The following is a 23,816-nucleotide window of genomic DNA, read 5'->3' as shown; positions in this document are numbered from 1 at the left end:
AACGGAGGACCACAGCGGATCTGATAGAGATAGAGTTACAGTTTGGCGTTAGTTACTTGGAGTTAGGGTCAGGCACAAACGTGGCAGAGGAGGGTCGAGAAAGTCGAGAGTTTTGTCGAGGGTCCAGACCCCGCCGTGAGGCCGGGTTTCGCTGCCCAGACCCCTTTGGTGATTCCTCGGCCGGGCTGGGCTGGGCTGGCTTGGGCGGGTGCAGCGGAACGAGCAACATCCGTCCGGGCGCGTGGTAGCGTCACGCACGCATGTATGTTGTACATGGTTTCTATCATGTTGTACTATATGCTATGTGCATTGGTACCTTTGGGAAGACGAGGAGGATGAAGTGGGTGGTGACGGTGTGTGAGTGGAAAGAGTGGATTGAACCAAGGAAGAGAGACCATGCGAAAATTGATAGATAGGATTTCACAACAAACCATCATGATGCATATCCGGTTTGAGGCAGAGGAGGCGTTGTCGGTGCTGGCTGATGGTGTTAGGGTACCATGAAGTAGACAGACAACACAACACCACACACTTTTTATTCCTTCTCTCTTTTGGGTGTGTGTGTGTGTGTGTGTGTGTGTGTGTGTGTGGTTCGAGATGTCTCTCGTTCATCCGATTGTGTGTGAACACTTGGGGAAGGAACAACGTGGCCAGGCTAGCTGGCACCTGCAAGCAAGAAGCCGAAGCCACTGGCTGGGGAAGGTGGCATGCTGCAGCCTGCAGGCCGGGGAATAGGAAACCAACAGCATAGACAGACCCTTGGGGACGTCGAGACAGACAACTTTACACACTCACTTCCACATGCGCCTGCCTTATTGTCACTCCCGCTGCAGCCAACATGTAAGGCACGACTGGGAAAGAGAGCATGACCGACCGACCCAGTAACCAACACAAGAAAGAAAGAAAATAAGCTTAGAAATAATAACAAGGCCACGCGGGCTGCTTCGACGCGGCTGCCACATGCATCGTCGTGTCTCTTGACTGCGTGCTTACTTTACCTTGACCTACTTGGCAACAGGATGTGCCAGGTTGTGTGTGTGTGTGTGTGTGAGAGAGAGAGAGAGAGAGAGAGAGAGAGAGAGAGAGAGAGAGAGAAAGAGAGGGATAGTGTGCGTGAGTATGTCTGAGGAGGGCAGTGTGGGTGCGTAAGTGACTGAGTGAGTGACTGCGTGCCTGCATGCCTGATTGAATGACTGAGTGGACTGAATGAGGGAGTCGAAAACTCCCCGAACGCTGTGTGAGGGTCCTCAAGCGATGAGGCTCAAAATGCGGAACCAGGGGGGTGGGCGTTGGTCCAAGTCGCTCATCCTCCTTGTCCTCCATCTCTCTACATGCAGTACCTCATCTTTGCTCTGCTCATCGCTCTACAACTCATATTCTCTCTCTCTCACTGGCCAGTCCAGGGGCCCCACCCAACAAAACCCCACCCCACCTGGGCGCAAGTAAGCGGGAATCCTGGCGGCCGCTCCCAGAGCTCTGGTGGGTTACAAGCTTCACAGGAATCCTTCTGTGCGGCCTCTGTCTCTCTCTCTCTCTCTCTCTGCCTTCTCTTCACCTTACAAACAGTATGTACACATAACCCCCCTGGTCAATCGCCCGCCCTCTTTCCGCCCCTCCCCGGCTCCTGGGCGCTCGTGTGGTCGCGACGCGGATTATATCCGTGGGGGAAGCGAGGACCTTTTCCCCTTGCCGCCCAGGGCTGTTGGCGGTCTGTGTATGTGTTGGGAAATAGCACACGGCCGTAGGCGGTGTGCGCAAGAGATTGATACATTGTGTCGTTGAGGACAACATTACAGGACTGGACTGGACGGAACTTTTTTTGGGGGGGGGGGGGAAGAGGTGTTGGTGTGGTCACAATTCCGCGGTACTTGTGGAGATGAAGCCTCCGCCTAGACATATCAGTAGTGGATACAGTACAACAAGCTCTCTACTATGGTACAACTCTCTGGACAGCATTTGTCCCCCCTTTTTTTTTTCTTTTTCTTTTTTGCTTTATAGTTGTTTTTATCGTCGCCGTCAAAGTTTCAGTCATACTCCGAGATCCACGCCGGCTCTCGCACGCCACATGACAGGCAAGGGGAAAAAGAAGGGGGTTATCCGAGAACCGTAGTTACGATGATACTGTGATGCCTAAGTCGTCTCCACGCTGAGTGACACGTCGGGACCCCGAAGTCAGAGGGTCCAGACGCTGACAGGGCAAGAAACAAAAAAAAAAAAAAAAAAAAAAAAAAAGGACAGACAGAAACAAGACCTAAACGGCATGGACGACGATGGGGTTCAGGCGGAGACGATGCGACATTACAAATGATAGCGATGCTTGAACATGCACGACTCGTCGTCTGGGCGGAAACAGCACATGCCCATAGTGTATGTACATACTTGCATCGGGAGGCGGGCGGGACCGGTGGAAGTGTCCAGATCATTTGATCCACCCTTGATGGCAGTACGCATCTTGACCAAAGAAAAGAAAAAGAGGAGAGGGGGACAAATCGTAGCCAGATTACTACTATTGCACACAGGCCACGAGATATTCGGGGCATTATCGGAACCGACCACCGCGTATCGGTCCCCCCCTCCCTTTTTTTCTTCTTTTTTTTCTTTCTTACCATAGCAAGATAGTAGTGAACACACCAGCAAAAACAGCAAACATCATCAACAATAACTCCCACCGTGTCGCCAGTCTGTCACGAGAAGGGTCTGGGAAGGAGGTGGTGCTGCGCTTGTCCTGGATAGAACAGAATCCTCCCTGTGTAACCCGAAAATGACCCCATACGTGTGTCATGTATACGCACTGGTACCATAGTTTGCTCCACGAGACTAAGTCACAGAACAGGATCTCGCTCGCCTGGGGGAACGCACAACCCCTCCCCCTGCACTACTTCGAATCCTTCTCAAAGCACACCCTTTCCCCCTCGGCCCCCCCTCTCCCAATACAGAAACCCATGGAAAGAAGAGAGAGAAGGGGGGGGGGGGCTTTGGCACAGATCATCACGAGTAAGTAAAGTACATACATAGTGTAGAGACCAGGCAAGAAGCAAGGAAAAGAAGAAGAAGAAAAAAAAAAGGGGGGGGGGGAGAAGGGGACTTGCAATGTGCCACAAGCCTGCTGACGAGTGCCGAAACCCGTGTCGATACCAACAACAATAACAACAACATCTTCTCGGTTGCTAAAGCATCCTAAAAACTTTAGGGTTTGCGGCGACAAATGGCCTTGTCCGTCCTGGACTGGGGATGGGATGTTGGCTTGGCTTGGCTTGGGCTGGAGGTCCTGCTGACGACTCGCCGACTTGATGGACTGGCGTGTGTACCACACGACAACCGTGGAACTCTTGTACCTATACTATACGCTTGAAACTTTGAGACACGCATTAGGCAGGAGAAAAAGAAAGAGAAGAAGACAGAGATTGGTGGCGCATGTCTCAGGCGAGACACACACATATCGACCCACCTGATCTGAACACTGTACATGTGCGTTCAATACAGCAAGAAAGAAAAAAAGAAGATGAAAAAAGGCTGCCGTCCATGTCCCTCTCTACATTGCTCCACATCTCTCCATCACTGTCTCTCACCCTTTCATATTCGCAAACAAACCCTTTTCAGGATGATGATGATCAAAAAACTTCGCGTGCATGCATTTCCACCAGGCAAAACGCCCCACTCGTGCGGTTGGATTGGGTTGGGTTGGGTTGGGTTGGGTTGGTTGTTGGTTCTCATGGGGTAATGTACATACTAGAAACTGTACATGATGGAGACCAAAAAGAAGACAAGAAAAAAGCCCAAAGTACCCCCCCCCCCCCGGCTGGTGGTGGATGGTGTGTGGTTCGGTCATCTTTCTTTTTCTCTCCCCAAATCTCGGATGTGCCATGTGCCGCTGCAGCACCCTGGGCTGTGGCGATGGCCGGATCCTCCAGGGTTGCTTCCCTCGCTTAGGCGAATCGTGCATGTACTCGGCAAGAGAAAGAAGGGCGCCCCGGGCGGGGGGGGGGGGAAGGGGAGGCAACTCGATATCCTGGCAACAAGAAAAAAGGAAATAGTGAGAAGAGAGATAAGAGAAAAGAGAAAAGATGAATCGTGTACAGCCTCAGCCTTGAAAGAAGGAAAGGATTCAAACCAATCGTCACGGTAGTATTAAGATAGACATTATCAACGTAAGGATGTCTCCGGTCGATCCGTGACTTGCGTGCGCACCTGGGGTTGTTTGGGGGGGGGGGAGAATCACTAATCAAGTTCGGATCTTGGATACTATCGTGCATGGTTTATTGAGTAGTATAATCTGGTACATCGTATTATAGTGACAAAATACATACTTGTAGATAATCCATGTACATTGTATCACTACGGATAGAATAGGGTCAGCCTGACTGTGGATCTCGTTAAGAAACGAAGGGCATATGGATTGTCAGATAGGGTAAAGTCTACTTGACTTTGTAGAGTGAGACAATACCTGGTCTGTTGAGAAGTAGGCTAAGGAAAGGGAAGGGGGGGGGGGCTGGCTACAGTGGCTATAGTACACAATATATCGGTAACAAGCATGTTCCCTTGCTCAAGCCTGACCGCCATACGAAGCAGCGAACAGTAGCACCAAAAGAATTGAGTGCATGCCTTGAATGCCCAAGCTTGGACACTAAGGAAAAAGAAAGAAGAGCACACTACCAAATCACATCATTCATGATCAACATTCACCTTTCCCCCTCCTCTCTTAGCAAGATCAAGCCCAGACAAGACACACAAGAGACAAGACAAGGACCACTACGAAGTACTACTACTATTACCACCACCAGCACTACTACTACTACTACTACTACCAATACTAAATGATGATGATGATGATGATGGAGATGATGATGACACGGGCAAAATTCCAGGGCGGGCTGGGACGGGCTGGAGAGCGGGCGGCCGGGTGGGTTTCATTCAGGAACCCTTGTCTCGCAGGGGTGGCGGGAAGGTTAAAGCTACCACTCTGTCGGTGTCGGCCTTCTTTCTTTTTGCGCCAGTGATTACTTTGGGGGGACGTTGTTTTACCCTCATTAGCGGCCTGTACACGCACGCACACTTACACACACACGTAAGGCTATAGGATGGGGGATTTGCAGTGGATTCCACTTTAAAAGTAAAAAAGCCCACAAAAATATCGAACCAGCACGGGTAAGCAAGCATGCTGGGTAAATCAAGTCCCAGGGTAGGGAGGAAAATCTCTCTCTCTCTCTCTCTCTCTCTCTCTCTCTGTGTGTGTGTGTGTGTGTGTGTGTGTCCCCCTGCTCAGAGGCTAAGAAGAAGGGGGGGGGGGGAAAGAGAGAAGAGGGGTAACATGGTCCCATGATCACCAGACCCAGCACCCTGGGAGATGAGATAGAGCTTCTGGGAAGGATGCCGAATAGATGAGCAAGGAAGAGAGAGACAAGAGAAGAGGCAGAAGAATAAAGAAGCAGGTAGACTGTAGAAGGCGGGGTGGCAAGGAGACTCGTGACGGCCCAGACACGGCTCGTCCTTGGTCCGTCACAAGCGGTCGGGGGAAAGAGGGGGGGCTTATGCTTCATGCACGTAACCCTTACAGACAGAGAGCGAGAGGGGGAGAGAGAGAGAGAGAGACAATGCGAATCGCAGGCCCAGAGCGTCGGGACGAATGGTGTCTTGTGCTGCATGACCTCGTAATCGACATACGTAGCGCCGCAGACCTAGACCAGCACGCGCCCGTCCATATGCACGCGCGGGGATGACAAGGCAGCAAGATTCGGGGGGGGGGGGATCCAAAAAAGAAGGGCCAAGAAGTGTATGGGTGAGAGGGGGGACAGAGAGACACAGACTAACTACTGTGAACTAACACGATGATCTGCCTTCTTTTTTCCTTCTTCTTGCCAAAAGCAAAGTAGATAGATTGCTAGATAGACAGATGGTGGCGCCGCCGGGCCCACGGCGTTGGAAATCAGCGGTCACCGCTTCTCCAGCCATTTTCCCTCTCCCTTGTTTTCCCTCCTCTTTTGCCCGCCAAAAACGCCCACGCCAAACAAAAACAACAACCTAAGTGTTGCCCCCCCCCCCCATCCCGCACCCCCGCTCTGCTTCCACCCCTCTTTTTCTTTCGGGAGCGGCAACTCCCATCGCGGGTGCCATGCTGTCGGTGTCGAGGGGAACCAGGGCTCACCCCGTCATTCATTTCACGCCCGCTTTCCCCTCGATGGTCTTTTGGTTTCTCACTCTTATGCACACACTATTTCTGTCCCTCTCATTCTCTCTCTTTACTTCTTCTCCCTACCGGTCTAGTAGTTGATCTGCGCACGGGACAGGGAAGGTGGCCGGAGGAAATGAAATAGACTATAGTAGATCAGTGACACAATCTTGGTGGTTTTTCTTGTTCATTTTGTTTTTCTGTTGAGTTTTGTCAAGACTCCAAGGGACGACGACGCCACATGCGAGAGCTCTTTGATTTTCCCTTTCGTAATTTTCTCGGCAGATGAGGGTTTTTGTCGGGGTTGAGATCTGGCGCCGGCCCCAAAACCAGCCCCAGACACACGCCAAACCCAATAAGCGGCGGCCGCACTGGGGAGCGGCGGGAAGGCAAAAAGGAAAGCAAGGAAGGAAGGAAGGAAGGAAGGAAGGAAGGAAGGAAAAAGAAGGAAGCCGATTTTCAGGGCCAGCGCCCTTTCCGCTTCCATGGCTGTCAGCGCTTGACAGTATAGATGGCTTTTGTGTATTGGAAATTCCTGGGCGTGTGTAATGGATGGTACGGGGCTATTTTGCTCTAGGGAATCGAGGGGACGAGAGACAAAGGGCAAGTAGACAGTCACACAGAGAAGGAGGTAACTATTCTTGTTCTCTTCCCTCCTTCCTTTCCTCTCTTTGGTATTTCCAGGAAGACCAAGGCGTAGAATAAAAAAACAATGCAACTTTTGCTAGAACCACTACTTGACTGCTTGGCTTGCCACATGAGTGGTCAGACATCAGCTTACTGATTCCCCCACCCCGTCAGGAACGTCTTTGACACCTGTCTGTTCCCCCCCCCCCTTCTCTCTTTTTTCTTTTTGAAATGCTGTCACCCCTCCAGCCCCAAAAAACCACTTATGTGCTACGATATAAAATTCCAGGAAGTCGAAAAATGTGTGTAGCATCAAAACATTTCCCTGTTGAGAAGCTCGCCGCCTTCCTTTCTCGCGAGAGCCTGTTTTGGCTCTCTCGCCTCCAGAAAGCCCAAAAAAACAAACCAAACCAAAAAATCCCCCGAGACCCGGAAGACTGGCTATCCGGGAGCCTGGACTGGAGATCAGCGGACCAACCATGTGCGTTCCCAGGGTTGTCCGGTTCCCAGTCGCTTGGGTCATCGAGATTGCGGGAATGTCGGAATGCTGGGGTGGGAGGGAAAGGAGGAGGGGCAAGGTTGCATCGAGCAGGGTGAAAAAAAAGGAAAAAAAAAAAAGGAAAAAAAGGGAAGGAGATAGAAAGGGAAAAAAAAGAGGGACGAGTAAGAAGGGAGGGTGAGAGAGAGAGACATGGCGCGGAAGGGAAACGGAAAAAAGAAGAGTAGTGTCTTAGCAAGAAGGTGTTATAGAACATGGATAGGCGCGGTAATTGGGCACTGCACGAGGCCGATGGGGTTGTCTTGTACTTCTATGGCCGTAAAGTACTTGTCGTACCCTACCTACTTATGGGGCAGGGTTCACTATAGTGGTACCAGTATTATGGTGCTTTGGGGGGGGGGGTTTCCAAAAATAGGGCACTGGGGTTGATCTTGGTCAAGGTGCAGTAGCGTTGGCTTACACCGCAGGGCCCGGTAGAGAGGTGCCCTAGGTTCTGCCCTTAGCCCAACCCAGCCCACTGGTTGGCATAGACCAGATGAACCAACAACAAACAGCAGCAACCAACAAACCAGACAAGGGGGGGGGGCCTGTACATAGTACCATAGAATCGTACCCAAGTACTGTGGTACAAACTTTGGGGGGGAGAGAGTGAGAAAGAGAGGAGAAGGATGGATCGTGGGTAGCGAGATGGGGCCCAGATCGAATTTCTGATGGAAAAATACCATGGATACTCTTTTTCTCATAGGCTCCTCCTGGTTGTATGTGGAAGGATTACGACTGTACCCTTCATCTTGTTTTCTCCTCCTCTCTCTCTTTTGTCTGACTCAATACACACACACACACAGGGTTTGCACATACCACGGTACACTGAAGGAAGAAGGGGAGGGAGCGCATGATTTCAGCCATGCCATGATACCGTGCTGCGATTCTAAACAGATACCCCCCTCCCCCAACGCGTCACCTTTGCCCCTTCGATCCTTGTTTGTGGTATCTCTCTCTCTCTCTCTCTCTCTCTCTCTCTCTCTCTCCCTCCCCCCCCTCCCCCCCTCCCATCTTGTTCTGTATGTGTGGAGACAAGAGATGGGAATGAACAAAAAGTCCCTTGTAAATGTTGGGCCAAGTCATGTACCAGAACTTTGACCGCCCCGGCCTTTCCCGCGTGGTGTCACACCCCCCCTCCCTTCCACACATGCGTGCACATACCATGCCGTGTCTCAAGGCGTCATCAAAGAGAAAAGGACTACCATACTACAGATTTTCGGTGTGCGTGTGTGTTGCGTGTCTTTCATTTCTGTTCCTGCAGCCTGTTACGATCGGGGAAGAGACAGACACACATGGAGATCGGCCCCAACACTAGCCACGCGGACAAAACAACGTGTCACATTCTCATCTTGCAAAGAGAGAGAGAGAGAGAGAGAGAGAAAGACCGGGAGAGAGAGGGTCATATGAGACGCCTCGGCTATTCCTTCTACCACTGTCGATCTGCGCCGGCATGTACGGGAAGAGACACAGAGAGAGAAAAAAGGACAACAACCAGGGGGGCAAAGGCCACCGGGCGATGATGACGACGGGGGTTGTACATGTCAACGGGGCAAGGTGGGAAGGAAGGACAGGTACACACAGAGAGTTGCGTGTACGCGCCTTGGCAGCGCCACCATGCCTGAGATCTGACCCTTTAGGATGTTTTAGACGCCAGACATGCTCAAAAGACAGACTGACCGAGCAAGCAGGAAATTCTTGTGCGGCCCCCAAACTTTTTCGCAAGCGCGCGGAAGACGCCTCTATTGGGTGCGCGGCCCAACAACAACAACGCACATATATGCATGCAGGCAGGGGATGGGCGATGGGGGTGGGAGGGCCTGTAGACCGGCCATCGCGGTTAACTAAGTAAGCCAAGGCGAAAGGCTGAGCCCTGGTCCGGCAGATACAGTCGTAGGACCACGTGGCTTTGCTAAACTCATCTCATCTCCCTTCCACCCTCCCACTCTTTTGTCTCTGATACCAGTTGCCACCCACCGCTTTTCTCTCTCTCCCTCTCTTCTCTCTCTCCCTCTTTGCCCACCGTGATTACTGCTACTGATACGGTGGGGGCCGTGTTTTGGAATCTGCGGTCAGCAGACAGGGCACGAGGCGATATTGAGAGAGGTACTATAGTACAGTACCACGGGACAAGTAAGAACGTCCACCCCTCTCCCTTGATGTACTATGGTATGTGTGCATGTGTGTGTGTCTTGTTTGGGGTTGCGCCCATCTTGGGCCGACAGGGCGATCAGGCAATCAAAGAACCAACCCTCCCTTCTCGGCCAGGAATGGCAGCCCAATCCAACCCAACCCAAACAACCAACAAGCGGGACCCCCAGTCGATAATGCCGGCAGCAGAATCTGAAGGAAGGATCTGTTTCTCACATATCGAGAGAGAGAGAGAGAGAGACAGGGAGGGAGGGAGGGATGTAATCTGCTGGGATTGTTGCTGGTGTTGTCATGGTTCTGCTGCTGTTGCTGCTGCTTGGATGCAGTCAGCAATCGTCATGCGCAGGCAAGAGAACAGAAAGAGCGAGAGCCACAGGCAGGGAGGTACATACCATGGTACTCTGTGGGCAATCTGGTAAGGCTGTCTGTTGTGGTCCCCTTCCTCCTTCGATACCACCCTGCGACCTCATGGCCCCCTTGTTCTGAGACTGGGGGGAAGGACGAGCTGCTGTACATGGTACCATAGTACTACTTTTTATATGCCATGGTCATAATATACATACAGTGTGAATTACTGACAAGTCTGCTTGATCTGTTCCAGTGAACAGTGGGAGAGGGAAGAATGAACATGGTCCTTTTGTCTGACCGTGGTCTTACTGAACCCACAGACCCACCACAAGGGAACAGGAAGAGCGGTCTCCGGGTCTTGTGCCTCCCCCCACCCACATCACCTCCCCAGTCCAGTCTTGAGGGTCACCACCACCAGTCCAGTCAGTCAGGTGGGAAAGGAAATGATGAATTAGAATTCCCACAAGTGCCGTAACGGGAAGACCTAGATGCTGTGGGCTCCCGTGACTGGTCCCAAATACGGACTCTGGGGTGTCCTGGTGCGTCCTGGCTGCACGGTAACGAGTCAAAAAATGAGAAAAGAGGAAGGGGTGGTTGGGGCTTTGCAATAAGGGCTCCGCACCACCCACGGAAAAAGACCTATAGTCGATTCACGCCTTCTCGACTATAACTTCCCACGTGGTGCAGTTGCAGTGGTAGCCCATGAAGAAGTTGTGCAGAGGCGGGGGAGAGCTACAGGCTTGGCACTTGGGTGAAGGATCTTTTTTTTTGGTAAGTGGTCTGGATTGGCAGGTGTACACGGTAGGAAGGAAGCACCGAGGATGTTAGATTGCATGCATAGTGTTATGCAGACACATACAGAGAGAAGGAAGGTGAGACCTAGGGTGGACAGATGGAATGTGCTCTCGAACCAGGGCCACACAACCAGAGAATGCACCGCCCCCAACCTGCGCTGTGTGCTGGGGCTTCAGTACCCAAACATACCCAAAAACCACACTCACATACATCATCAGACCATGGCAAGTCATTTTGGTACCATTACGAACTTGTATGTTATCTCAAGAAAATGCACAAGTGCTGTTTGAGGCAGTTGTACCCTGTGTTTCCGGCGTTCCCGCACCGGACGTGACCTCAACTCGAGCAGAGGGACCCTCGATCCGACTCGGGCCCGAAACACCAGCACGCTCGCCCGTCTGGCCAATAGAACAAGCCCAGGGGTCCGCGGAAGATGAGAGGCGGCGATACAACATATTATTGACTATGCACTATGGCACCATCGTTTCTCTGGAAGGGAATCCACTTTGAGGGTTCTCGTCTGAGCATCGATGGCGCCGCCCTGAGAAGCATCAGATAGTCAAACAATAGACGAATGATGTTCCTGTGGTACCCGCCCATGGAAAGTGTGTTATCCATCCTTTCCTGCTCTTTTTCAGGGGCTTGCATCAATATCAAGGAATCCTTCCGCCCACTTCTGCCTCTCTCTCATTCTCTTTTCTCTCTCTCGCTAAGGTGGATGTGATATGATTTGATGGCCAGGCCCCCTCCCTTCCTTTCTTGGCAACAGGAACAGAACATGCACACGCACAATATCAGGACACATGACACTCGTGACCAGCGGATAACTGACCCCTGACCCTGAACCCTCGTCTTCCTTCCGACAAGGTCTGCTCCCTCCCACCCCCCCCCCCCCTCTCTCTCCCATGTATGGGATGGGATGCCCGTGATCCAGTGCCGTGCTGCCACCTGGTTGCTCGGCGGCATAGTCAAATCGACTGGCCATCGCGTGCCGACGACGTGTAACTCAAAATCCTCCCGCGTTTCAACATTACACCCAACGTGCGTCGGTCAGCAAATTTGAGCCATGGGCAACCGCTCAAAGAGGAAGAGGAGGGGGGGGGGGGTTAGAGAAAAAGGGTTGACCGACCGACTAACTGACGGCCTGGCTGGCCGACCGAATGGACCATTCACGTTAGAGATGTCACGCGTAAGAGAGAGAAAGTGTGTGTGTGTGTGCGCGCGCGTGAGAGTAGTGAGCCAGCCAGGAAGGACTTGCCTCCCTTGCCCTCCCTCTGCAAAGTACCATGGCACACAATGGCCCCAAAGGGGAGGGGCTGCCATCTCAGCCCTACTCTCTCAAGAAAACCCTTACACAACAAGTCCTCTTCCATCCAGACGAACCCAGACCGCTACCCGAAGGATCCTTGGGGAGGATCGCCTATACTATGAAGCTCGTATACTCGTACTGCTACTATGCAACTATGCGCAGAACATGCGACAAGATCCTTCCGACGTGACCAAACAGGACGGCCCCATATTGTCAATAGGCGATTATCAAGCGTCGCAGCCTTGCTGATGATGAGGGGATGGAGTTTTATGTTGCATCTCACTCTTTTCTTCTTCTTTTTTTCTTTGGTACGGACGTATGCGTGCATGAAGAGAGCAGAGAGAGTCGGTCCCTTATTGGCCCTAATGCCCTGCTTAGACGCCAGACAGCTCTCTGGCCCACCATGCAGGTGTATTGTAGGGGGGGTTCTTGAACTTGCCCGCAAGCCATCGCCTCCTTCATTCTTCTTTCGAGGCATGGCATGTCAGACCGTGACAAGTCAAGCTCTCTCCTGCTCTTCCTTCCACCCCCTCCTCCTCTCCTCTACCAGCCTTTCTGGGTCGAGCTTGGGTCAATAGTGGTGGTGAAAAGTATTGTCTTGCTGGTTTTGGTGCCCATCCCCCCCCCCCCCCACACCCCCTCTTTCGTGTTCCTCCTACGTCTACCACCACCAACACATCACCCATCCTTTTTTGGATGATACGACCCGTGCCGTACCTGGCAGTCCCAATGACAGCCCCATCAGCCGGCCCAGGCGCATGTCGCCCACGAGGCAACCCTGTCCTGTCTCTTGACAAGGGGGGGGGAGGGGACTGGCTGGCCTGGCCGCCCGCCCGCCCCCCGATCTTACTCATACTATCTTTGACACCTTTCCATATCCGCCGTCGCCGCTGCTCTCTCGCAGTGTGTGTCTGTGTCTTTGTAAGCTACTAAGAATCTCGCTCCCTGGGCCTCCTTTCCCGCTTCTCTCATTGGTGAGAATCCGGCCCCCAAAACGGTGTGAGATGATGATGCTCCTGGCCCTTCCGACCTTGTTACTCCCTTGGTCATCTGCCGAGTGGACGTCAGCACTCTGCTTTCCTTTCTTCCTCATTTCTCTAATCTGTTTTCTGAGGTTGGCATAGAAAAAGTGAGAGTGAGAGAGAGATCCGTTGCCCTCCCGCACCCCTCATTCTGATGCATGCCCATAGCCTTGTATCTGGCCTTGTGTTGAATGGCATCACTAGGGTAAAACTCTCTTTTGGTAGTGGTGGCGGTGGTGAGTGTTGTAGGTATCTTTAGTACCATAGCAGTAAGTCGTCAGTAGCAGCAACAAGTTAGTTAGTGCCGTATTTTAGTGGTAAGCCGGTAGTACAGTGAGTACGAGTATCGTCTCCCTATAGTCCAGACCTACTCTTTTCTTTCTGCAAATGTTGCGAAAAACCAGAAGGAGCGCGCCAGCGCATGGACACTAGACCAAGTTCAACACGGATCATACCGTAGACCGGCGCTTTGGGCCCGATGTGCCCCCCCCCCCCTTCCTCGCCTGGGAATTTGAGCAGGGCACAGGGTCCTTCCGGCCGAGACAGCAGCAAGCAACAACAGCACGCCCCCCCCCCCCCAAAGTAAGCTAGCTCTTTGGTTCGCGTGCGAGATGCAAGCCATGTCTTGAACGACGTGCATAGACGAGATAAAAGGGCAAGTCACCTGGGCCCGGCGGAAATATCTATGATGCTTCCTCCCCCCTCGGTACCAGAGGCTGTAAAGTTACGAATAGAGAGATGGAAAGGGAGGGAGATTACGCTTGTAGAGAAGAAACAAAAAAAAAAAAAGTAATTTTGAAAACAGAGAGAAGGGGCAACACAAAGGCACCACACACGCACATAGCTAGCTTGGAGAGGAATGCCGAGGCCGCAACAGGCACATCCCAACTTACGGGATGTCAACTTTATTGTTCCTTGACAACTTTGGCCTTTTGCCTTTTGCACGGCTGCTCCTTCCTGCAAATGGCCGGAGGTTGATTAAGCAGAAAGAGAAAATGAGGGAAAGATTAAAAAGCCACCGCTACGAAAAGAGAAAAGCCGCCCGCCAAGCAGGCAGCCAGCAAGCAAGGACCCAGTTCGCCCGTTGATCATCAGGAAGGAAGGGGTAAAAAGAGGCTGCCCTCCCTCGTGGTCAAGCTCTCAAAAAAGTGAGAAAGGGCGGGGGGGAGAGTCCAGACCTGGTCTTTCCCCCTCTCTCCTCTCTGTTTTTCTCTCTTCGCACGCGCGCGCGCGCGTTCTCGCCAGTTGCAGCAATGAACGAACGACACGAGCAGAAGCTTTGGGGCGATCCGGCTTGTGGTATAGCATCGTTTCGCTTGTTTCCTCTTACTTTGCTGCACTGTGGATCTTTTGGGGAGATCCCAAACTGACACTAAAAATCTGAGAGGGCGGGGATCTCCATTCAATGACTGAGCTAGCGGCGCTTTTTGTTGTTGGACAAGGAGCGATCTCGAGGGGAGGACGGAAACTCACCAAAAATGTGATAACAGTCGACAGGATACGGACAAGGCGGGAGATTGCATCCCTCCCCCCTGGTCCCGGAGAGATCGAGATAACCACGGCGGAAGGGGAAAAAAAAAAGGACGATGCTTGAGTTACCCACATAGAAAAATGACTGGGGGGGAAGGTTGGTTCTAGGGTCCATCTCATCTGGAAAGGCAAGTTCCCGGCCCTTGTCCGCCCCTCGTGCTTGCTGCTTGCATCGTACATACGTAGTGACATTGCTGCAAGACCGGGGGGGGGGGGTGCTTGCGTCGGGAGTTCGAGGGCAGTGGAGGGGCACGTCGGGACCCAGCAATCTGGAGGTAGCCCGGGTAAACTATTGGATGACGTGAACTTACATTGAGAGGGAAAGACCTGGGGCCCCAAAAAGCTGGCCACGGTGTCGTTCGTCTGAACGAGGATGGGCAGGAGTAGTACCTGATTAGAATTGCTACTACTGCTACTATTACGATGATGATGATGCTGATGATGCACACGTGCTGCGTACAGTATTGGTTTGGGGTAACATTTTTAGATCGCACCCGCCGGCCCTCGAGGCCTTACCCAATTTTGTTGTTGTCGTCTATCCCCCAAGACATGAGCCCATCGTAGTTCGACTTGCTGTTCACTAAGCCAGGACCGTCCAAAGGTCGATCCAAGACCAACCCTCATTCACCCAAGGCTCAGCACGTCAAGATCTCGATAGCGAGTTCGGTGATCTGCAGAGGGACATGATCATCTCTCTTGTTATGTGACAGTAAACAGGCTGCTTGCCTGCTTGCCTGTCCATACATCTTGGCTGATCTGCAAACCACCCCCCCCCCCCTCTCCCCGGGGTGGATCTTGGCAGTCAAGCGGTGGGGATCCGGATCACATGAAGCCGACGGCCAGAAAGATTCGTCCATCTTGTTCATCCGCTCCGGTACCCGCATTATTTCATCAGACCCTTGGGGAACAGAACGAAAGAGAGAAAAAAAAAACCCAAAAGAACCAACCACAAGAAACTCCCCATCCGGGAAATATGGTTTCAGGCAGCAGCGGAGACCGGAGGCATGGGTAAGAAGGGAGGGGAGCGGGACAAGGGTTGGAAGAGGGGAGGTGGGAATTATGTTTTCCTTGACAAGGGAATAGTGGCACTGCCATCTTTCTGGTGGTCGTTTTTGTTACCTTTTTGTTTTTTTCCCCCTTCTCTCCTTCTTTTTTTCTCTTTATTTTCGAGCTGACCAATGGGAACCTTTATTCTAGGCAGGGATTTCGACCACCAGCATCTCGCATTCTAACCAATCGCCCTCCAATTCTTTATGGGTCCGAGCAAGGGTCCTAGAAGTACGTACCTAGTAGACCCCACACTACAGTATGGGTAGTGTCGTAGTAGTATTGGGAAGGACGACTCTTCATACGGCCGTACGTTCTCATTTATTTATTTTGTTCTTCTTTTTCGTGATCGCCAGCCCTGATCAGACCTCGTTCCACCCCCTCCTCTTTCTCTCCGCTCTGCTGTCACAGAAGAAGGGAGAAGAAAAAGGAAAAAAGAGAATTGGGGGAGAGAGAGAGAGAGAAAAGAGACGTAGAAAAAAAAGTGGCTATCCCGCCCCAGTGCCCCTCCCCGCCTCCTCGCCAAATCTTTCTCGAGATGCGACAGGTCCTTTTTGGACCCGTGTCCTGGGAGGGGACTCGCCAATCAAGCCGCACATCCTGGCTGTTTCCGTCGATGGCATCATGGGATAGTGTGTGCGTGTATGTATGTGTTTGTGTGTGTGTGCCTGACCCGTCCGCCCGCTCTGGGCGCAGCGCAGCCAACACATGGAAGAGGGCGCCTCGAATGGGGATCCGCTCAAGACAAGCACGATTGCTCTGTACCAACCACTTTCCTTCCTTTGGTACTATGGTACATACTGGTTTTTCCCCCCCCCCCCCCAAAAAAAAAAGGAGCAGTAGTATCGTAATTATCTCTGTCTCAAACTGGCTCGCATAGACCTCCTCGTTTCGCTTGCTTGTAGCAGCAGCAAGCAAAACCAAAAAAAAAAAAAAAAAAAAAAAAAAAAGAAAGAAAAAACCCCCCCCCCCCAAAGAGAGAGAGAAAGAAAGAAAGAAAACAAGTTTTGTGCATAACATGCAGATTGCTTACTTAGAAAGTTGCTTTTCTCCTCCACCATTCGTCGCGTCTCTTGCACATCATCACTCACCATCACCACCCACCAACAAACTCAGACACGCACACACACACGTCCTCCCACCCCACGGCGCCGACACGAGCCGGTGAGCACGGCCAAGTAAAGCATGTAACTAATGTATGTGTATGTACTTGGGTCAGCAGCGTTGCAGTGCAGCACCGGTCAGATCGATGGGGTAGTACCGGTATCAGAAACGGGAGGGGCTTAGAGATGGGGTATTACTTGCCCTCTCTTTCTTTCCTTTCCCTTCTCTTTTTTTTCTTCTTTCTTTTTTTTTAATTTAGGATCCCAAGATCGGCCCTGGCCTTACCCTGCATGATAGCCGCCCGCCGCTGCGAAGTCCTGCGCCCGCATATCAAGCCACGGGGCGGGCCCCATGAAAACCAAACCCCAGTCCATGTCGGGGCGGGGGATGCTGTGTGTGTGCGGAGCAAGGTAAAAGAAGAGAAAGGGGATAAGAAAAAACAAGCGGCACGGAAGAGAGAGAAAGATAGAGAGAGAGAGAGAGGAAAAGAAATGATGATCCTTCGCCAGATTCGTGCTTGCAGGCATACCTATCTGGCACTTTCCCACCCCTCCTCACACACGGGAGAAAAGGCGGACTCAATTCCGCAATGTGCCGCTGCCTCTCTTGTGACTTCCTTTTTTCTCTTCTTTTGCCATTTTCGAACAGCAAAAATGCATTTGCGGGTCGCATGATTTCGTTGCTGCACGAGGCTTCCGACTAAGACAAGGGTTGTCCGAGTTTGTTACGCATCTGGACGCTTGTACAGTGATTACAGTAGATGAGGTAAGCACGGTGTTTTTTTCTTCTTCAAAATTTTTTTTTCAAGGTAGCAGCGATCTGTCAAGTGATTTTTGGTTTTTTTTTTGGGGGGGGGGGTGGGAAGGGGTGGGAATGTTCCTGGGTTCTGTTCCATTAGAGGTTGGCTCGTGTGTGCGTCTCTACCCAAAAACGAAGCTATGAAATGATAGATGGCGCTCTTTGGCTCTGTTTGGGCCCGGGTGTTGCGACCTCCGCTACTGAAGTGGCGAAACGGCGGGCAGAAGTTGGGTAAGTACATAGTAACGGTAAGTGACAATAGTGGTAGCAGCGATAGTTAGAGACATCATGCATTCCGAAGCACCACAGTTTACTGGGTAGTTTACGGCCTCTGCCTCCCTTTTGGTGATCATGTCTTTTTTTTCTTTCTGCTATCTCATTCTCTCTCTTCCCTTTCGGTCTGTCTGACATACATCATCCCCCACCCCCCCCGCCTTTTTTTTTTCTCTCCCTCAAATTGAGGACTGTTGTTACATGCAAAGTAACCCTACCGATTCGGCACCTCTATGACACTTGCAAGCCAATTTGCCAGTCTCAGACCGCCTCTCCCCCGGCCGCGCGCCGGAACACGAGCGAGGAGGGCAGAAAGGTTTCTGTTTGGCTCTTGATGCCAGCTGGATGGAGACCCCATTGGGACAAGTCAATGCAAGAGAAACAAGATGCTGACTGTGCTTGGGGCAAGGCTTGATAGGCCACGAGGGCGGGCGGCCGCAAGGGGGGGGGTGGATGGTTGGTGGTAAGAAGAGGAAGGAAAAGCAGATGATGATAATGATAAATGAGGATGCCGGGGGTAGGGTAGGGGCGGGCAACAGCGGGATTGCACGAAAAAGATACAAACGATTACAGAGAGGATAGAATTGCCTTGTTCCTGCAAGGCTCTCCCGGAAGCAGCTCGAGCCGGTGGTCACGACGACCCTCTTTTCCTGCCAAATTGGAAGGATCAGCGGCGAGGGAGAAAGGTAGAGAGCAAAGAAAAATGGAGAGAGTAGAGAGAGGGAAAAGAAACATCAAACACCACCAAACACGGGTGGATACGATCAAACGGAAATCAGCGGTGGGGAAGAGTTGTCGGCCAAGGGCCAGGGTGCCATCATTTATCGTTCATCATCATCATTACTGTACTGATCTGCAACAAACGGGAACAAGCCTCCTCCCGTTTCCCAAGAAAAGATACAACGAGACACAGAACCCTGCCCGAAAAGATGAAGGAGGATTACCTTGTCGAATGCCGTATGTGTGTGTGTCTCACGCATTGCATTGCATTTGTCCGCCTTCTCCGATGCAGCATTTTCTCACTCTCACTCATCACTCTCTCCCCCCCTCCCCCTTCTTGTGGACGGGAAAGGGAAGAAAGGGCACACGTTGGTTGGGCAGGGTAGGTAAGCACTACGCAGGCCCCGAAAGCAGCGTAGTGTCATAAGGCTGTGCACTTATTTCGGGAACGTCACTGGACTCCAGGAACCCGAAAACAGCAACTGAACTTGCCCTTGTGTGTGTGTGTGTGTGTGCATTGCAGCGTGTGCATCAGATCGCGTGCAGGAACACATATACACATACACACATACACACACACACACACACACATAATAACAACAACCACTGCGGACGGGGCCCTGTCGGGGCATGCGATTGGTGCTCATCCACCATTTCTTCCCTTTCCCTCTCCTCTTGTGCATATGCGCAGGGGGTAGTGGTGGTAGTAAGATGTACAATGACAAAGAAATAGCATATCGTGTTGTGCCGAACGGTAGTGGATGACGATGGTGTTGCTTGCTTGTCTGCGTGTTCTCGGTGGTGATGATGATGATGATGGCACCGCTGTTAGTGCTCTCTTCTCCCCCATAGGACGATGGTACCATAGTACATGGTTTTTTAAGTTCCCCCAGGCACGGCCCCTGGCATAGGGGTGGGGCAAATGCCTTCTCACCCGCGCCGTAGGGCTTACAGTGCAGCATCATCCGCTAAAATCTTGGAATCTCACAGCAGCAGCCAGTGCCTGCCTTGTCTCGCGCCCGCGCAGTACAGTGCAGTGCTAAGGGTTTTCTGTAGTGCATTGCGGCACAGCACCATCATGCCGTCCAGCGATGCAAGTTAAAAATAGACCACGATTATCCTCTCCACGACCATGACGAACATATGGATGTATGCAGGACCGATATAGTCGTAGAGCCAAGAGATTTTCTTCGGATTTGTTTCCCCTGTTACTACTACTGCTACTACTTATCACTAGTGACACTATATGCTCGTGTGCGTGCTCTTAAACGCTGGGGCTTGGACATGACATGACATGACATGGCATGACATTACGGAAAGAGGGGGGGGGGGGAGGAGGCCGTTAGGCCCAGACAGGTTGTGCTGTGCTGTGCTGGCAAGTCAAGTGCTAGCGCGTGACGCCTCGACCATCCAGCGACCCAAGCGCCGTGTCCTCTCCGCAAGTTTCCCTCTCTCTATGTGACGATGTTGGCCACCCCGTTTCAGGGGCTTAGCCTCGTCGACCCACTCCCCAAAAACAAAAGTGAACAAAAAAAAAAAAAAAGCAAAAGTATCATTCGTTTGTTCGTTCACTCGCTCGACTGCAAAAACAAGTATCCATTTCTCCCCCTAAGCCTTAGGGCGGTTTGCGCGATCTGGCGCGCCAATTCAACAACGACCAAGCCCCCTCCCCCTCCCCCTCCCTCTCCTTGGATCGCCGTCCAGGACCACCCCGACAGGTGTCCTTGTGACGACTTTCTCGTCTGAACTGAGTGATAGTCCCATCTTGGCGGGGAGGAAAGAGGAAGAGGAAGTGGGAGACAAGAGAGGAGAGACTGAAACTGTAACAAGTACATCTCTCATTACGACCTGGAAGGAGATTGGAGCATGGCCATTTATCATTGGACAGAATGCGCGAGCGGCCGGACCTGGACCGGGTTTGCCCAGCTCGAGCAGTGCGCAAATGAAGGCGAAATGCAATCAACATCCGTTCTTGGACAAGAGACCCCATATCGTAATCATAAACTTTGCTGGGTGTTGCCGGCGAGTGCGACATGACATGCACGCACCACACACACACTCTCTCTCTCACTCTCACACATACATACACACTAGTCCCGCCAGAGCCAGGGCACTGGGTACGGAGAGGAGAGACGGGGTAGCAATCGTGGAAGAAGGGGAAGAAGAAAAAAAACCAGATACGTAGTGGATCACAGGGAGAAAGGCAGCGAAGGAGGAGGCAGAGAAAGAACAAGCCGCCGCCGCACTGACAGGCCTACTAACTGATACTACGGACCTATGTGGCAGGCTAGTCTCGACGTCCTGGAGAGGAAGACCCGCATCTGGGAACGGGCGGCGGGACGAAGCAAGCCATGCAGGTCGAAGGGGATGGTCGAATGCCACTGGGTCGATCTTATCCACTCGCGCCTCGTCTTTACCCTTTTTGCTTCTTTCTGGCGACGGGAAAAGTGAAGATCAAATCTCGTTCTTGCAGGCATTATCCTAATGACAGTCCGTGCATAGGGATCGAGGCCATGGGGGATTGTTGTGTAGGTGGAAATTGATGGAATGTTAGAAGAGAAGGGGGGGGTCTCTTAGTTGGTTTTGGGGGGGGGGGGGTTTTTTTAATAAATAAAAAAAAGACAGAGAGAGGAAAAGGTTAAATATAACACAGTTTCTTGAATTAGTCAACATTAATACCATATTGTTGTAGTGCAAAAACGAGAGACATGCGGTGACAGGGCCAGGCGAAGACCAAATCTGGTCGCTGGTCGCGAGAGACATGCAACAAAAACCCGGGACGGATGCAGAAGCAAAGCCAGCACTCTCTGCAATACGACATGTCCTGCAAGTACGAGAGATCTACCATACACAGTATGTACCATAGTACTGCGATGATGTAGGTCTCTAAGTCAAACCAAGGCAGAAGGGAGGGTGGGGGGCGGGCAACATTATCTTGTCTCAGAAGGACCCTGGAAAATGTCTTACCTGTACTATGTAGATTGACCCCCCCTCCCCTTCTTATCCTTTTCTCTCCCCACGCTCGCTATCGCATTTCCCGCGATGGTTGAAGGTTAAGCATGACCCCATTTTCTCGAGATGGTGTGGAAATCAGGTGCAATATTGGCAGGTTTCCACCCCATCATCGGGGTAGCAGCAAGAGAGACGAGCAGAGACATGCTCATAGCAAGGCAGAGTCGGGGGGGGGCCAGAACCATTTCGGTCCCATCATTCAGGGGCATTATCAGAACTGCAATATTCTTCTTACTTTTCTGTCTCTCTCTCTCTCTCTCTTTTTCCTTGCGCAAGGTCAGATTTCTTGGCAAGATGAGGGCGCGGTGTTGGGCATGGCCAAGGCAGGGGGGGTGTTCCTGTGGAAGCCCAAAGAGATGTCAGACGGGAAAAGACTGGGGTTCGGAATTGTGTGGGAATTCTGGCAGGCTGTGCGAGCACACTTGAGGGAAAGACCTTCCCGTCCTCTAGTGGGTCCCTCTGCTGACACCATTGCTCTTGCTGTTACACTCCCTCTTCTGTGACACAGGGACCTAGCACTGCGATAGCCGGGCCCTTTTGACGTACTAAGTTTCGTACCTTAGCAGGCACTGCCGCGGTGCATGCTCTCAGGGCTGCTTCAGGGAAGTTTTTTTTTTTTTGGGTTGCCCCAAGGGAAAAAAAAATCCCCCATACGACTACTACTGGATGAGATCATAACACACACCCGCCTACCCACCCGTACATCCACATGGCATCTTGAATAGATCGAACCACATGACCACCAAGAGCTCCAGCCTGGGGAGACGAAAGATGACGAGCTCACACACACACACACGCACACACGCACACACACACACACACACACACACACACACACAAGGGGTGGGATGGATGACCAGTTTCTATTTTCAGCACCTCAGAATAAATTTCTACAGAACGATGGCTGAGGTGGGCTCGCAAGTGGGTTTCTTTCACTCCAATTGTTATTGACGAACATGGCACAATAAGGCTACGGGCCACAAGGGGGGGTGGGAGGAGGGAGAAGGGAGGAAAGACAGAGATTTGGTAGGTGCTGGCAACCCTTAGGCAAGGGACCCGTGGAGGAGGATTGGAAATAACGGACATACCGGCCACGTGCCGGGAAGGATTTTTGGGTACATAGTAGAGGCTCGTTTAGGTAGAGAACTAAATAAAATAAAGAAGAAGAAAAGAGTAGCGATCTGGGGGGAAGAGATGGATCTGCTTCATCTTGATGAGCTCCATCTGGCGGAGAAAAGAAGATGGACAAAGGGACCACGCTGTTTTTCTGTGTTTTGTTTTCTAGCGTGTATTTGTTAGGGCGACCGCCCTTCTCTGCTCCCGGAGAGACGGTGAGGTGGAGCGTGCAATTCGAGCCCTGCTCCACATGAAAAAGCGGCCGCGGGGAGTCGAGCCCCTTGGATCCGGTCACAGACCCTCTGGACTTTTTTTGCTTCCACCATATCGAATCAATATCACCAAGCAGAGGTGGTAACCAGACCGTATAATCATACTCTGCCCTTCTTCAAGGACAGCTGGCCTGGTGGCTAGCCAGGGCCGCCCGTCTCTGTTGCAACAGTTGTCCCCTTCGATCTGGTCTCGAACGAGAACGAACCAAGATCTGGCTGAGACTTCCGCACAAGAAACGTCAACACTATGCAACCCGGCGCGTGCTTACTGTTGGGCGGAGGTCGCAATAGAGAATCCTTCTACGCCATAGCTCAAGGACTGTGTTAAGGTTACGGTTTGAGTGGAAATCTGACCCGTGTTCCCATCACTACTTACTTACATTAGAGAGAGGAAATGGCAATCCTAATTCCTAATCCATCCGTACTACCTACCATACTGGTCATCTACTGGTTGCCCATCTTCCTTGTCCATGCCTGGTCCCACGGTTCAGGGCTGTACATAGTATGCTTCCTCATTCTAACGAAGACCTCCCCCCCTCTCCCATACCCAACGCAACCCATGCTCACGATCAGCACCCACAGGTGTGTGTGTGTGTCAGAGAGACAAGAAAAGAGGCGGCTTGAAAAGAGAGAGAGAAAAGACAAGGGATATCTGCGTTGTACCTTCGTACCTTGGTACTCCCGTACTCCCATACCTTCGTACCCGCCCCGCTAAGGCTGGCCAGGGGACCCCCCCAGTCAGCCCTTGTGGATACGATCCACCCTGTCCCTACCATAGTACACACTGAGGTACAGAGGTACATGTCTACCTCTGCCACCCCTGTCCCCTGCCGATGACTGCCATCACCGGTACGTACCATAGCATCTTCAGTCTGCTCCGCCTACCGCACTAGAGGTACCGCAGCAGCACCCAAGATCTCTCTCTCTATGGGACCCTATCGACCCAAGCCATCTGGGCCAGACAGCAAAACACCATGCTGCTGTCTAT

General features: G+C 52.0%; 1 protein-coding gene across 1 annotated transcript; it reads left to right on the top strand.

Moving 5' to 3' along the window:
• Window positions 1-6,818: 6,818 nt before the first annotated feature.
• Window positions 6,819-7,528, top strand: M406DRAFT_104688 (uncharacterized protein; the record flags this gene model as incomplete). Its single annotated transcript, XM_040915111.1, has 1 exon — window positions 6,819-7,528. The coding sequence occupies exon 1, from the start codon at window positions 7,025-7,027 to the stop codon at window positions 7,388-7,390; it is 366 nt and encodes a 121-aa protein (XP_040771118.1). The 5' UTR covers window positions 6,819-7,024.
• Between the last annotated feature and the right edge of the window lie 16,288 nt (window positions 7,529-23,816).

Source organism: Cryphonectria parasitica (assembly GCF_011745365.1).
Source record: "Cryphonectria parasitica EP155 unplaced genomic scaffold M406scaffold_10, whole genome shotgun sequence".
NCBI lineage: Eukaryota > Fungi > Ascomycota > Sordariomycetes > Diaporthales > Cryphonectriaceae > Cryphonectria > Cryphonectria parasitica.
Note: the sequence above shows the minus strand (reverse complement) of the source record. Positions and strands in the feature narration are given on the sequence as shown.